The sequence below is a fragment of the Paramisgurnus dabryanus genome, chromosome 6 (genome assembly GCF_030506205.2).
Source record: "Paramisgurnus dabryanus chromosome 6, PD_genome_1.1, whole genome shotgun sequence".
Taxonomy (NCBI): Eukaryota; Metazoa; Chordata; class Actinopteri; order Cypriniformes; family Cobitidae; genus Paramisgurnus; species Paramisgurnus dabryanus.
In genome coordinates, this window is record NC_133342.1 from 6113952 (window position 1) to 6131300 (window position 17349).

The 17349-nt window shown below is 37.7% G+C and overlaps 1 protein-coding gene across 2 annotated transcripts; it reads left to right on the top strand.

Moving 5' to 3' along the window:
* The first annotated feature begins 13989 nt into the window (after window positions 1-13989).
* scg2b (secretogranin II b) lies at window positions 13990-16952 on the top strand. Of its 2 annotated transcripts, none has more exons than XM_065262274.1 (2): window positions 13990-14111; window positions 14676-16952. In XM_065262274.1, exon 2 carries the CDS (start codon window positions 14681-14683, stop codon window positions 16424-16426), a length of 1746 nt encoding a protein of 581 aa, XP_065118346.1. In that variant the 5' UTR covers window positions 13990-14111; window positions 14676-14680; the 3' UTR covers window positions 16427-16952. The 2 variants fall into 2 exon arrangements, with proteins under 2 accessions (XP_065118346.1, XP_065118347.1); XM_065262275.1 differs by lacking the exon at window positions 13990-14111 and adding an exon at window positions 14420-14564.
* Window positions 16953-17349: the final 397 nt, after the last annotated feature.

Sequence of the window (17349 nt, forward strand, 5' to 3'; positions counted from 1 at the left end):
AGAAGTGAAATGTTAAAAGAGAAATAAATATTAATTTATGAACGTAGTGCTATTTTAGACACAAGGAATGAATAACGTCAAACAGATAAGCTTTATCTCTAAAAACCTATTTTTATTAGTCTGTATTATTTATCAGATGATTCATAGATGTGTTGTTATGACTCAACACAATGTGTCTTTATTTTAGTCTCTGTCTCTTATGAATCATGTTTCTATACTGTCTATAAATATATGAACTACAACAACATTATGTATTATGTAGAAGTGGAAATAGATCAATAACCTTTATTTACCAGTAGGTGTCAGTATGAGATAAATCTGAAACCCATAACATAGCCTGTTAAATAAAAAATAGCTTTTATAGATGTCAAAATGACTTCCTATGTATTTACATACTTAAAATATGAAAAAATATTTTAAAAAATATAAAGGTTAATATTAAAGTCCATTTAAGTTCAATTCAGAGAATTAATTCTGAAGACATTATAAATGCTTATTAGAAATTTCATTAGAAATTTGGGCTCTGAAGCCATAGAGCATGGCCCCGCCCCTAAAATAATCGCGAGCACCCATTCAGGTTGTAGCGGTATTTGAAAGTTGATAGAGATGGCAGCTTTCATGCGAGTGGGCGTGGTTTCAGCGCTGACACCGGACAAGCTGGAAAGTGACAAACTCCGAACACGTTTATCATTGATTTATGTGGACTGTACAATTTTTTTACCACCAAAGAGTTGCACTAATGTCTTTTCGCTAACATAAAAAAATATGTTTTAAACACACAAAGTTATAGCCAAAACAAAAAACTAACAAGCTAAGAGTCAGGTATAACTAAAACAAATACTGATCACCATAATGGTGACTTTAAATGGAACAGCCAACATCTAAACCTAACCTAAGAAAATAACTTTACAAGATGTAAAATGCTATTTTAGTTTTCAGACAGAGATGGTGATAGAGTGGCTAAAGTGATTCATTGTTACTTTTTTAACACTGTAAGGGTATTTTTATAACCGTGACTTTTTTACGCGGTTTGGCCATTCGTACATTGGCCATTCGTCCAAACGGACGTCACTGAGAGCGACAGGATGTCCAATAAGAATATTTTTTCATGAATTTCATGAAACAACTGAATTGTATTTTGTAGCAATTTTTTTGTAATTGTGGTAACGAAATGTGAAATTTACAGCAATTGGACAAGCGATTGAGTTTTCATTCTATTAATGTAATGTATCAATAGAAATGTTCAGATATTTTTTCTTTTTACTACTACATTGACTCTTCTCAACATTAATCTTAATTTTCCATGTTTTAGTGCTAATTGGTTTCCACTGCTTTTATCAACCTAGAAAATGTGAAAAAGAACAACGCAGTAACTTTTGGTAAACCATTCTCTTCAAACATGTGAAAAAATAGATAATTGAAGTTTGGCTCCCCTTGTGATGTTTAAAGGGGGATCTTATAATAAGAATACCGCAGCCCCTTAATGTGCACTATACAACCACGGCACTGCCATTTATTGCAGAGAGAGAGAGAGATAGAGAGAGAATGACAACACAAATAATTGAGTTTCAATTTCAACAAACCACCATTATGGCAATCAGTGTTATAATAAATTATCTGTGGTATTTTGAGCTAAAACTTCACATATGAAAAAACAACTAAACATTTTGACCAGGGTGGCTCACACAATGACAAAAATACTTTTTTTTGGTGGCTTTGGCAAAATTACTGACACAAAAACTAGGTTTTAAAGTTTCAGCAAACAATTGTGACATTTGCACTCACAGTTTAGAAAATGTTACTACTTTTTTAAATATGTGCCAAAGCAAACTGTAAATAATTATAAACCTGTAATGTTCTAATATTCCTAAATGTACCTATTTAGGAAAAGTTTGCAAAATGTAATGAAACGTAGTCATTTTTATTTTAACTAAATTTCAAAATATTTATTTTCCGGTTTAACACACGATTGGAGTGACGCGTTTGATAAAATTTTCAAAGACATACGGACTCTGTGGCCTTGCATGGTTGACGACGTCAAAGATTTGATTCTTTTCTTTTGTGTAGTCTTAAGGACTTTTGCACATCTGCAGCTTAGCCATATAAGAAAACACTTAGCTGTTCTGAAGTCAGTCCTTAGAACAAGAATCGGTGTCCATGGAAACCAAGGCCGCAAGCTGACGGCGGATGTCTTTTGTAGAGATCATCAGGATAGATACAGAAGATATTCATTTCAACCGACATGATCTTACTGAATGAAACTACTGAATGTCACATCAAGATTGATAGATGGATAGAGAGAAGCCATTTGTGTATAGCATTAATCATGGCTTACTAACGCACACACACACACACACACACACACACATACGCGGTTTCTAGATACAGCTGTGGGTTCTGTAGCATAGACATTGAAGTGTGTGTTTGTGACAGACTGAAGGAATGTGTTTGTTTTGCACCATCTGTGCTTCTTGTTGTGAGCGATGCAAAATGACAAATAAGAAAATGCTAAACAAAATAATCATCAGCGAATGATGAGGGAAACCTTCAAAAACACCCACACAAGAATAAAAACATACGTGTTTAAATACATCCATATATACACACAGTTTAATACATTAACAGTATGATGTGGACACATACGATTCAATGTTACTTTGTCTATTTCATTTTGATTTACAGGTGTGGACAAAAGGATGCAAAAAGTAGAAAACTAGATTGATGATCATATTATGAGATTTTTTTTAAGATGTAAAATAAGTCTTTAGTACGTAGGTGAAGTTTTAGCTCAAAACACCCACAGATCATTTTTTATAGCATGTCCAATTTGGCATTTTGTAGGCGCAAGCAAAAATGTGCCATTTTTGGGTGTGTCCTGTAAAATGTAAATTAGCTCATAAAATGCAAACACTGATCACCATAATGGTGGTTTATTGAAATTGAAACTCAATTGTGCTTTCAATTGTGTTGCTTTCTTTCTCTCTGCACTAAATGGCAGTGGATAGTGCAGATTAAAGGAGCATTTCACCTGTAGAAACATTAATCTTTATTGAAAGTGCGTCATATTTGTAGTCGAAATGTAACCCTCAACAAAGATATTGGACTACCTTCTTTCGAGGATGCAAAATGATGATTTTTACATCATTGAAAGAAGGAAGTGCAACACTGAAATCTTTTAATTCTCCTGTCTCAGCGGCAACTGAGGAAATGATGCACGACCATTCAAAAACATGACTGGGGTTCTAACTATACAAAGCTTAATGCAAATGGGTGAAGTGTCCCTTTAAGGGGTGGTATTATTATAATAAGACTCAATACACTCTAAAAACAAACAGTGCTAAATAGCACTAAAAGTGGTTCTTGGCTCGTAATCATAGAGGAACCATTTTAAGTGCCATGTAGCACAGATGAAGTACCTGTGTAGCACTGGTGTAGAACCATAAGGTGCTATGTAGAACCATATGTGGTGCTATAGTGGTGCTATATGACCCCCATATGGTTCTTCATAAAATGGTTACTCTATGATTACGAGCCAAAAACCACTTTTAGTGCTTGCAGAGAATGGTTTACCAAAACTAAGTTCCTCGGTTGATCTTTTTCACATTTTCTAGGTTGATAGAAGCACTGGGGACCCAATTATAGCACTTAAAAATTGAAAAAAGTCAGATTTTCACGCTATGACCCCTTTAAGTATACAGAGTAATAATAAAGAAACAAAATAATAAAAGATAACGATTAAAATAAGACTTTAAAAATGAACGTATAGCAACACTCCTGTGGTCTGATGATGTAAATGTACTTTGTGTGTGTGCAGATATTGATATGTCTGGTATATGAGTCATCACTAGAATATATTTATAGCCTCTCTCCACCGAGAGAGAGAGGGGGGGTATGGTAGCTCTGTTTATGTGTGGGAACAAGACGATTAATGAGAAACTCACAGTATGGTCAAACAGTTTTAGCTTTATGACAGGACTGTCATCCTTATTCCTGTGTCCACTGCCTCTCTCTCTCTCTCTCTCTCTCTCTCTCTCTCTCGCTCGCTCTCTCTCGCTCTCTCTCGCTCTCTCTCTCTCTCTCTCTCTCTCTCTCTCTCTCTCTCTCTCTCTCTCTCTCTCTCTCTCTCTCTCTCTCTCTCTCTCTCTCTCTCTCTCTCTCTCTCTCTGTGTGAAGATTTTAATGAACATAGAGACTGAAACTGTGCTCAGCTATGCAAACAAAGGTCACTGTCCTCTCGCCCATTGGACCGTTCTCCTATCAGTGTTTTCCACAGAACTCGGATTCATTAAAGATGTGAAAGCTCGCCAGGCTTCTTTTCACTAAACTCTCTCAAACACACAAACGCACACATAATTATATGGTCTTTTCTTCAGTGTTTATATTTATAATCATCTCTCTTATGAAGAATCGGATTCACACAATCTGCCACAATAACAACAGTTCATTAACGCTGGTGTGCGTGGGCCAGTGGGTGTGACAGTAAATTCTTCTGCCAGAGATTCAGACGCTTTTCCTACAGAGACTCAAACCCAAGTGCCTACAGTATTTCTGATTGATCAGATTCTTACCTGATGTTATCAATGGTTATTAATCCTGATGCTGAAGATCCACAGCACTGCACACAGGATATGTCTTCATTATCCAACACAAAGAGTCAGAAATCTCACTGATAATGAGCTCATGATTTAAATCAGGTGTGCCAGACTTACAAAATGTACAATTACAAACCATACAAACAAACCTACAATCTGTGTTACCATATTAATACCATGTTTTTGCATGACCATGATTTTTAAAAACTACAATTATGTTTTGTGAATGAATGACAATGCATTAGAAAGAAAATATTAAACCAAGTGCCATCTGCAGACAAATGCTTTATGTTTCTTTAAGTTTCCTGTCATAACACTTACAAAGCAAACTATGATCGTCACGCTGTCCACCAGCAAGACTGATAAAATTTCTTGACCAAGAAAGTCTTGTTAGCCTAGTTACAGGGATAGTTCACACAAAAATGAAAATTCTGTAATCATGTTGTCTTAAACCCATAAGCGGAAATCCCAGGGGGGACAGCACCCCCATCTAAAATAATTATTAAAATATAAATAATGTAAATGTATATTTTAAATATTTCTGTAAGCAAGCAATGCAAATGCAGACAGGGCAGGAAAACGAGCATACACAAAAGAAGATATTTTGATAAATGATGGAAAGCACACAGTAGGCTTTATGCCCAGCTGCACTACTTTCTGAACTTCAGCCAGCTCCTTGTTTCCTGTCTGCCATTAATGGACAAACTGATTAATCCAGGTGTGTCTGATTACTGTTGTTGTGACTACTGAGGTCAGGCACACCTGGATTAATCAGTTTGTCCAATAATGGCAGACAGGAAACAAGGAGCTGGCTGAAGTTCACGAAGTAGTGCAGCTGGGCATAAAGCCTATTGACTTCCATAGTAGGAAAACAACTATTATGGAAGTCAGTGGGTACCATCTTACGATCATTTATCAAAATATCTTCTTTTATGTTCAACAGAATAAAGAACTCATGAAAATGACTCAATGTATACATTTGAATGTACCAGTTTATAGTGACACGTTGTTCCAGAAGGAAGCAGATGGTGTTGAGATAATCACAGCTGGTGTTAACCTTGCACATCTGACTGACAAACATGCACTGAACGCACGGTTAAAGTCCCAACGAGAACACATTTCATGAAATCCTGATTGCTAATAAAAATCAGCTGATGTGTAGTGTTTATGAATCAAGAAGCTGTTGTGAAGAGTTATTAAAGATACAGATATGAGATGAGAGTGTAGGAGACCGGAAAACGAGAAGACTGGCTGACGTCGAGGTCCATTTCTTCTCATTAGAGAATGAAAAATGAAAAGAGCCTTCGGTCCATACACACGCAAGCAATAACGTCATTCAGATCATGAGTCAGAGAAAGGTGAAGGAGGGGGGATGAAAAAGTGAGAGAAAAAAAGCTTAAATGAATGTGTGAGGGAATGTAAACTAGTCAGTAAAATGATCCCAAGCTGTGATTGGGGCATTTCTACTCTTTTAAAGGGTCCTAATTAGAGATGCACCAATATATTGGCCAATAATCCGTATTGGTTGATAAAAGCTATTTTTCACACTATCGGCCGATAGTTTAAAAACAGTGGATAGTCTTGGCGATATAAAAGAGAATGAATTTTAGCTCTGTGTATAGGAAATGTAAAGAAACATCACTATGTTCAATATATGAATGAATAACATTCAGAAAATTTACTCTTCAGAATTGAGTTATTTTAAGTTAATATACCACCAAACTAGCTATCATCAGATATCAGCCTGAATAATCGGCTATCGGTGGAAAAAGATAATGTCGGTCTCTACTCCTAATGTGTTGCTTCAAGGTACATATATGTATACATGTGGTACGAATATGTACCTCTGTACCTCTACGAACATATAAACTCTAGAGGTGCAGAGGTGTTTTTTCTGAGTGTGTATGCGTTTAAATAATTTTAATTCGTCCTTGCAAAAATCTAAAAACAACAGCCATCAAACACCATACAAGGTACAACACTGTACATTTTCTGTCACTGGGGTGGTACCCTCAAAGGTTAGTTTTTGTACCTTTATGGGCATGCACAGCCTGATCTCACGAGAAATTGTACATATTTTACGAGCTGCTAATTTGTATAAATTCATATGAACTTAATCGTGCAAAATCGTACAATTCTCATGAAAAAACAACAACGAAACCGAACCCCGTCCCTAACCCCAACGTCACAGGAGTCAGGGCAAATCGTACCAAAACTTATGTAAGTGGTCGTATGAATTCATACAAATTGGCCAACTTGTAAAATATGTACGAATTCTCATGAGATAGCGTTCATATACAACACATTGAAATGTTATATCTCTGTACAATAAGGAACAATTTTGAAACATTTAAATGTTAGGGGTACAAAACATTTTACTGTACCTTTAAAGGTGCACAATAGGTCCTTAAGGTACAGAAATGTAACCAAAAAGGTACACCATTGTATTATGTTTTGTAAGGTACAGAAAAGGTACAGAGTTGTCCCTTTTTCTGACAGTGCATATCTCCTATTAACTTCGCAGTTATCCTAAATGATAAGACCTCTGAATTAGCATTCGTCTTTACTCTGCAGGAGCTCGTGTCTAAAAGTTGTTAAAGCGAATCCCAAGTTTCAGCACATTTTCTCATTAGACCATATGAGAAAGAGAGAAAAGAGAAAAATAATGGATAAATGATCAAGTCTCCATATTACAAGCCACCTGTCACACGCTACCTCACACTTCTGCACGTATACAGAACAAGAGAGATGAGTGAAAGACGTAAAGAGGAGGGTCACCATGGAGACAAGGACTCGAGAGAGAGAGAGGAGAGAGGAAGAGAGGGAGGAGGAGAGATACAACACTGATGCAGAGGATTACCAGTTTGTGTTGAAAGCTCAGAAATCTTATCTGCTAATAAATGAGAAAGATCTTTAAACCCAACATTAAAGGGTATTTTTTTAGATAACACATAAATCTTTGGTGTCCCCAGAGTACATATGTGAAGTTTTAGCTTAAAATACAATATAGATAATTTATTATAACATGTCCAAATTGCCACTTTGTAAATGTGAGCAAAAATTTGCCATTTTGGGTGTGTCCTTTTAAATGCAAATGGGCTGATGCAAACACTGATCACCATAATGTTCCCTTTTACTCTGGGTCTATCATATCCTTAAAGGGGACATGCCATGACAATCTGACCTTTTTCATGTTTAGGTGCTATAATTGGGTCCCCAGTGCTTCTATCAACCTAGAAAATGTGAAAAAGATCAACCTAGTCACTTAGTTTTGGTAAACCATTCTTTGCAAGTATGTGAAAAATAGGTCATTAAAAATGTGGCTCCCCTTGTGATGTCAGAAGGGACAAAAAGTGTCAATTTTAACATACTATAATAAAATACCTATATGATATTTTGAGCTAAAACTTCAAATACGCACTCTTGGGACACCAAAGATTTATTTGACATCTTAAAAAGTCTTGTGAAATGTTCCCTTATAGCATCATCCTGACACATTTTCTTCAAATAATGAGAAATTATCATTTGCTGAGGAAAAACATTGCTGTAACAAAACCCATTTGTATGGGTGATCACCAAGTCTCCAGAATTTCTGAGCAAAAATGAACATTAAGCTTAGAGCGAGTGTATACTTTTGTTACCAATAGCATCTATGAGTCATTCCCACACACTTTAGTGCCTGTCTTATAATCTTCATGACACACACAGACTACAGGGAATGGAGGGCAACTGCAGCGCCCGGTGGTTTCTGTCGACTCAGGAATGACATTCATTGATTCTGAGAGCCACACAACGGTGCTGTCAATCTCCACGGCAACCAGAGGAAGTGAGAGACAGATAAAGGACAGAGAGAAAAAGATAGACGTATTAAGGATCTGGTGAAGGGGTAAATTGACAGATAGATTTCATTCCTTGTATTTATTGGATGAATGCAAGTTGGATGATGCGTCCCTCCCTTTATTTCTCATTTACATCTTTGTTGTCTGTGCCTGTCAGCTCGTGACAGTGTACTGAACACACGTGACGTTGAGCTGAATCAAAACAACAGCCTTCGGAACAGATCTGCTTAATCTAAGTGCTTTATTAAACTAATCTAAATCTGTTTCGTATCAGTAACAATACACTTGAGATCATGAGATCTGATCAAAAGCAAGCAACAAAAAGAGCAGTTGTTTCATTGTACAACTAAACTATATTATAATATGTTAATTATTGCTAATATTGCTCATACTTATGTTAAGGGATTTTTACAAACCTTTAGCGAACCTTAAAATCAGTTAACACACTCTAATAAATGCTTGGTTATTCTAAATGTAGGTCTGGAACAGCCTTAACATTCAGGCCTGTCAATCATCATTATGGACGTACATAAGGCAGTCTTTTGGCCTCCGGGTCCAGCTGCAATTTTTCCAGCATCCCTCCTCCTCCCCATCTCCTCCTTCACTCTCTCTTTCTTCCTCTGTGCAGTTTCTGTTGTGGGGGGGGGTTGAACTTGGGGCTCGAGCCTCAGCCTCAAGTTTGCTTTCTCTGAAGGTTCAGAGCTCTGTTGCAGAGGTATCGGGAATTTGTTAGCGATACACAGCCCTACTGTATGGTATGTGGTATGTTTTTTTGAACCTTAAACCATTTAAACACATTGCATAACACCAAATACTCAAAATAATGGTCTAGCAACGTCATATGAACCCTTTATACATATATAAAATCAAAACTCAATATTACTGAAGATTTCATCTGAATTCAAAGATTTGTCATCAACAGTGTTGGGGAAAGTTACTTTTAAAAGTAAAGCATTACACTAACCAGTCTCATGAGGTTTCATGATATAGTCACGTAATTTTTTGATTCTTTTTTTTGTGATCGTATAACAAATTCCTGTTTTCGTGTGATTATCACGTATTGGTTACTCAACTGCTTTTTCCTATTTTTAAACTATGGTCGCTTCGGTTTAGGGTTAGATTTGGTGCTTTCATTAGAATGTCACTTTTTACATTGGTTTATAAAAAAATTTCTGACTTATTTTTTATATGTCACCTGGCGTTAGGGTTAGAGTTGGGTTTGGGTAGGGATGTCATTTTATGTAAATCTAACCCTAAACCGAAGTGACAATGGTAAGAAAATAGGACAAAACTCTTGAGTAACCAATACGTGATAATCACACGAAAAGATGAATTTGCTATACGATCAAGAAAAAACACAGAAATTCGTGATAGTATCACGAAAAAAGAATCAAAAAATGACGTGACTATATAAAGAAATTTCGTGAGACTGGGCTGGCATTACAATATTAAGTTACTTCCCCAAAAAGTAACTTATTGTGTTACTTTTCATGGAAAGTAATGCTTACGTTACTTTTAAGTTACTTTTGTGTTACTTTTTCTTACTTTGCAGGTGTTTTTTATGACTGAAAAATTCTGCATTTAGAAATTGCATATTTCCATCGCAAAAAACATTTTTGACCAAAACTGTTCACGCATAGAATGTGTAATTCTATGTTAATACGTTTAGTTTAAAGTCACCATGAAACGGAAGTATCAATTGCCTAATTTTCCCCGTGGTGACATGTATCCGAGTAAAACCATAGACTGTAAAAAAAGATGGACGACGCCTGTTCGCTCTTTTCCATTGGTGAAAAGTGAAGCCGCCAGTGTCCCGATATGGCGCTGACATCTTGGGTCTTGAGTCTGCGCAATAGCGATTTCGGGACCAGTCATGCGCAGTAGTGAGCAGGAAAGGAAGCCGCGAAGTCAAAACCCCGCCCTCGCTCTCGTAGAATGCGCATATCACACGATATCACAGCTGTCACTCATGACGTGACACCACTGTTTTTATATCATTAAATAACTAACTAAACACAAACTTATTTTAAAAACAAACATTTGAATGTACATCAGCGTGATAAAAACTACAGTAAATGACAGAAACTAGCTTCGGAAAAAAGATAATTGAAGTGTAATTAATTTTTTTAGTTGGTCTCAAGTCCCATTGAATAACATGGGGAGGCGGGGTTTATAACCTATACTGGGACCAGTCACTGGGGGGCGATCGAGACGTTTTGGCTTCACTTTTCAGGGCTTGTGCGGCACGCTTGAGTAAAACCAGCCTCTGAAATGAAATAAGGCAGGGCTGGATTTGAATTTGTCCATCGAGATCTGATTGGATCATTTGAAGTTGGGTCATGTTGCTAATTGCTAATTGCAGCGATATTCTCCCGGACCCCGCCCACCTGCCATACATTTTGACCGGAAGTAAAGAGAGATCGTTTTTAGGAGGGGAGGAGATTTGCTTTTTTGAATAAAGATTAGGAGGGCACATTCATTTTTAAAAATTAATGAAGCTCACAGATAAATAATTTGTAAAAAATACCACAATATTACAAAACAAATGACAGTTTTTTATTTTACTTTTCATTGCGACTTCAATGTAGTACATTGTTTTTTTTTTACATCTAATTAATTAAACTGAAAAGTAACTTAAATATTAATGTGTACATTTATTAAGTAATGCGTTACTTTACTCGTTATTTCAGAAAAGTTATATTATTACGTAATGCACATTACTTGTAATGTGTTACCCCCAACACTGGTCATCAAATTACCCAAATCCAGATGATTTTCAACATGATTCAAGTTTCTTTTTTTGTGAATTGTAAGTTACAAATGTCAGTGACAATGCTTAGTGTGAGCCTTAGGCAAAGAAGACTACAGCAATGTAGTATAAAGAGTTAAGATTTAAGTAAAAAAAACAGTATTTACTAATTTGATATATATTTACAGCTCTTAATGTATTTTAACAATTCCATTTTTATTTTTCCTTAACAATTTTAGGAGAAACATTTATAAGACTAAGTTGAAACACAACACAACGCAACATCTAATCTTTAAAGGCACAATTCACCCAAAAATGAAAATCATGTTATCATCTTTTTACTTTCATGTTGTTTTTTATAAACCTGTATGAGTCTCTTCACACAAAAGAAAATATTTTGATCATATATGGTAAGCACACAGTTGACTGTACCCATTCCCTTACGAAAATTAACCATGGTTTTACTACAGTTAAAACCAAAAAAACCGTGGTTACTGTAGTAAAACCATAGTAACTACAAAATAACCATGGTTTTGACAATCATGGTTTTCAAAAACCATAGTTAATGTAGTAAAACCATAGTAATCAATACACCAAAAAAACATGTTTTTTCCTACTATGGAAGTCAATGGGTCGTCAGCAGTGCTTACCATCATTTATCAAAATATCTTGTTTTGTGTAAAGAGACTCCTACAGGTTTATAAAAACATGAGGGTGAATAAATGATAACATGATTTTCATTTTTTGACTTAACTCCGCCGACAGGAATACGTCAGTCGCCAGCTAAGCTAACGGCAAGCTAAAATAACAGCAAGCTAAGCTAATGGCAAGCTAAGCTGCTATCGATTCACAACACACTAAACAAACTACACAATCAGACCTCGTTACGTATTTCTGAAGGAGGAACTTCAAAGGACAAGGAAGACATCAACCCGTTTTGAGGACAGTGAAAACAGCACTATAAAGATAAAATACTGCGTTTTTTACACATGAAACATGAACATGTTATATTGTGCACTGTAAACACAATCAAAGCTTCAAAAAAAACAAAAAAGACAGGACCTTTAACCTTACTATACTGATAAGTACATCATAAAAGCTGATAAAAATAAACATCCACCCTTCATTTGGAAACAGCTGAAATAATAAGGTCATACCCTCTAGTTTTTCTTATTTAGGCCATCAACATACAGAATCTTCATGAGATTTCCCTATCAACCCCACCCACATTTATCTCAGCCTATCAGATTGTCGGTCCAACTGCAACCTCCTGCTGACACCTCCACGGCATCTATTTATGGTCAATTCCATTAAGACATGTTTTAGAGTCATCACTGTTTTCCCCATCCACAAGCGGAGGTTGTGCAAAAATGATCGTCATGCCAACACAGTAGGATGCTCTGATGGTGTTAAGAGGAGAAAATTGTAATTGTGGATCAATTTTTATTAAAGATTTAGTTTTCTAAAGCCTTTAAAACACAGCTGCTGCCACTTCTTCTGATTGCTAAAGGATGTCAGTAGATGCAGAAAGAGAGTGGATTGTTTTATATTACAGGCGTGAAGACTCCCTCCAAACATACACACAAACACAGGCTCATGACTCATACAATCGTGTGACGTCAGGAGAGCCGTCTCTCCCCAGAGTGCAGTCAACTGGCTGTAGAGAAATGAGCTTGTGCTAAAAACAGTACAGCTGTAGGCTGAGATGAACTTTACCAGGTACAAAATAAAGGCTTCTACAAAACGTATAACCAGTTTATGTGTATTTGATTATTTTGAAGTTTTTAAGAAACAATATTCTACAATGGCATCACCATTTCAGCATGTCTTGCAAAAATGACATTATACTTAGTTTTACTTTTATTTTAACCACATTGGATTTGGCTGTTAAAAATACTTCAGACAATATGCAGAGAGCCGGTACATTATGTTTTCCAGGAAAAGTGATCAGGCCAAGTGTCACCCTGTTACTGACGGCATCTAATTCACAGGGATGCAGATAGATGCTCAGCACAGGAGGAGAGAGAGCTAAAGCATCATCTGAACATCTATCAGAGGACTTTCTTCCTCCCTCCATCTCCATTGAGCTCTGCAGTGTGTGCGTTTGTGTGACTCATCGCCAGCCGATTTAACTCCGTGATGGCCATGTGTGCTAAGGACAATGAAGGAAAAAATTTTACCTGGAACAACTACTGCAGTTTTCATTTTGTGTTAAACGATACAACCCGTGAGATAGAAATTAAAGTACTGTGATTCACATTTTGATATATATTGGATCAGTAGAGAATTTGTTAAATTTAGCATGTTTTTAAAAAAAATTGTTTACTTTAGCATGATAAAAATGTAATGTTTCAACCAAAATGCCATTGTTTGTTAGATCTCAAAGTTTAAGTTTATTATATGATGTTAAACTTATGCTATAATATAAGTATGCTATTATTATTTCTTTGACATTTAAACAGAAACCGTGGTACATTTTTGTAAAGATATATGCAAAAATCTGCTATAAATAGCCTATGTTATACAATTTAAATTATTAAGTAAACTACTATGAGGTGTGCTATTATTATTTATATGAAATTTTATCAAAAACTGTAGTTAGGCTATATTTGGTTTTAAAGAAAATATCCAAAAGCCAGTTCTATGAAAATATATAAATGAAACTATACGTATACTACACCTTGCCTATCGTTCACAAAATTACAATATATCGTGATTTGTGAATAAGACTGGAACAGCAAGCGGCTCATGTTATAGGTTGGTTGATGAACGTGCGCGCAGGCTCGGCATTGCGTGCGCGCGGATGACGCATGGGTCAGGTGACGCCTCATATAGCGCGAGGAGCTGTCCAGTGCTGAAACACACCGGGCGCGTTCACATACACGGACATGCTGTTTAGGCTCATTCAACTGATCTGAGATCTGCAAAAAGGTAAGGAGGTTTGTTTTAATATTCATTAACAGCGTTGGATGGCACGCGTCTGATTTAAGACTTGGAGCTTTTTCTCCCTTTCCTTCCTGCTTTGTTTGTTTTGATTTAATCACCAAGCGCACCTGATCTGTGGTTTAGAGCTCGAAATCTCGTTGTTTTGTTTCTAATAAGTGTTTTGAATTGAATAATGCTTAACCAAGAGCTTTTTAAAAAAAAAAAAAAGTAAAATCTCTCATTGATCTCTATAAAAGATGGGTAGCCACAAGTGAAAGGTTACCTTGACAACAGGCGGTGACTCATCCGGCGCTGTTGTCCTTTATAAACATGTTGTGTTCCGACTTTCTTTCATTACCGCTGTGGTGCTCGCAGCATCTCTTCTGCTCACTACAGGAAAAAAAATTTTTGGGTTGCAAAGCAACTCTGAAAGCTGCACAAATAGCTTGTTTAAACTTGGTGAATTTTAAATGCTGTCTTGTTGTTAAATTACAAGCATACTGCCTTGAAAAGTATAGTTGCAATATTATGACAAATCACTAATTTTCCTGTTTATTTATTTATCTCTAGGCGGTATGATGTCGTCGCTACCAAAACTGTCTGCCGGAGGAGTGGTGGTGCTGCTCGCCTCCCTCCTCCAAACTCTCACCGTGCAGGGCGCCTCCATGCGTCACCACCGCCTGCGAGGTGGAGAGCAGGGTGGCTTCTTAGCTCCCAGCGCCGATATGATCAAAGCTCTGGAGTACATCGAAAGCTTAAAGCAGAGAGCCAACGGACCGGAAAATCCTACCGGAGACTACGATGAGGTGGACAAATTCAGGTTTCTGGTGCAGCTCGCCTCCCTACAGGACGAGAACCCGGCCAATCGTGAGGACGCCACCCACTGGCCGGACAACAAGGTGCCTCAATGGGTTCAATCTTTGCTTAGGATGCTGGAACAGGCTGGAGAGAGCGTAAACACCCAGACAGTAGCCGGCAACGAGCGACGCCCTCACAAGAGCAGGCGCCCGATGGCAGATGCGGAGAGCCCCATCGGTGACTACGCTGGCTCTGTGAAGCCACACAAGAAATATCCGCTGATGTTTGAGGACGAGGAGAACGGCAGAGACAGCAAGCGAGCGACTGAGGATCTGGACGAGCAGTACACCCCTCAGAGCCTCGCCAACATGAGATCCATATTCGAGGAGCTTGGTAAACTGTCAGCCGCACAAAACCAGAAAAGAGAGAAGGATGAGGATGATGGGGTGAATGACGATGACCTATACAGGGTGAGAAACCAGGCGTACGAAGACGTGACTGGAGGAGAGGAATGGGTGCCATTGGAGGAACAGATGGAAACAGAGGAAATGGTTAAAGGAAGTCGTGAGGAATATGAAAGAGGATTGGCAGACAACGGGGAGCAGAGTGAGATCATAGAAAGGCGAGCCAGCCCTGTGGACGAGGACGAGGAGAATCCAGACAATGACACCAAACTTGAGGATTACTACCTACTGAAGGTCTTGGAGATGACAGATCAAGCTCAAAAACGAGATCTGACAGAGGGAAGGAGAAGGCTCCTATCACGACCCTCTCTAATCGACCCCAGGGCGATCAAACAACTGCTATCGGCTATTTCGACAAAGCTCCAGGTGCCTCCTGAAGACCTGGTTGGAATGCTATTTATGGAGGAAACCAGAAAGCAACAGCGCCTTCCTGAAAATCAGCCGATTAGAAATCCCAGCCAGCCTCGGTACAAGAGCCGGGTTATCAAGTATTACAACGGCCGACAGCCAGAAGTTACGGTGAGCAACATCCCTCATGACGTCAAGACCGAGGATATCTTAAAAATTCTTGGCTTGGGGAACCTGGCCAACAAAAACGCAAAATTATCTTTCCTAAAGCAAAGGCCCTACAAAACAGCCATGACGAAATACTTCAACCCAAGCGGAAGACGGGGAAGCTTGATCCTGTCTGACTTAAACAAACCTCTAAGCAAAAGAAATGATGATTACGACGATGACGACACTGTAGACGAAGAGTCGACCTTTCTCGCAGCCAAACTTCTCACGGAGTACCCGGACACTGATCGCAAAAGAGCCATCGACTCTACCCCGAACGGACAGCTACCTTACGAGTTATACGAGGAGGCTATGAAAGATTTCTTTGATCAGGTTGACAGTGGAAAAAGCACGCCTACCAAAAGAGACACCCAGGCGAAAGAGGAGGTCGAAGCGCCCCAAAAGCCGCCCGCTCAAGATTCAGAGAGCGGAGGGCAAACACCACCCGCACCTGGAACAGAGGAGGTTAAAGAGCATCACGGGAAAATAGCTGCAGGAATGTGAAAGGTTCGAGATGTTTTTTCCACACCCATATCCTGATCAGTCCAACCTTTCATCTTTTGACGGGGTTGCAACGAACGACTTCTGAACTGTCCAATTGCAAACTGCTTGTAGTAAGATCCAACCAGTCAGTCCTGCCGCGGGAGACTCTTCAGATTATGGGTGGGGTTAAAATAACACCCATGGGACATGCCTATATCTCCTTAAAAGTCATTTTAAAAAGTAAACCAATGTTTAAAGTGCTTTAGTTTTCATGGAATCCTATATGATGTAAATATATATATGGTATATCAGTGTGCAGGGAAGTTTAAGTGTATTTTATCTGTTTGGTGGTCCTCAAAACGTTTTCTTTATTTGTTGGTATCAAGAGAATGTTCTTGTGTAGTCGTATAGGACTCCTATTGCTGCAATCTTACAAGCTATTTCATTATGAAACCAATAAAGGTGGATGTAATTCTCATTTCTACATCATTTTGTACGTGTTCTGACGTGTGAGAAGAGAAATAAAGCATTACTGTATTATTTTTCCTCTCGTTGCATTGTGCTGCCTTATTAAACAGAGCTGTGGATATTTCACACAAGTACGTACAAGTTCATTTGAAAGCCGAATTACAACTAAGAAGCTTAAGTTTATCTCTGCTAGGCTACTATAGATGTAGTACTATTTTTATATTTTCCGTTTGTATATAGAATGAATTTGCATATACTTATATTTACATTAATATCACATAAATTACATTTGATTTCAAATAATGAAATATGTCTACCAGAAAGGAAGAGAGAGTAATTGACAGCATAGTTGAGTTTCAATTTCATTTCAATTTATGGTGATCAGTGTTTGCTTTAAATCAGCTCATTTGGATTTTAAAGGACGCACCCCAAAACGGCACATTTTTGCTCGCATCTAGAAAGTGGCAATTTTAACA

Excerpts from the sequence above, each read along its gene's own strand:
- scg2b (XM_065262274.1), top strand. The coding sequence starts at position 14,681 with ATGATGTCGTCGCTACCAAAACTGTCTGCCGGAGGAGTGGTGGTGCTG.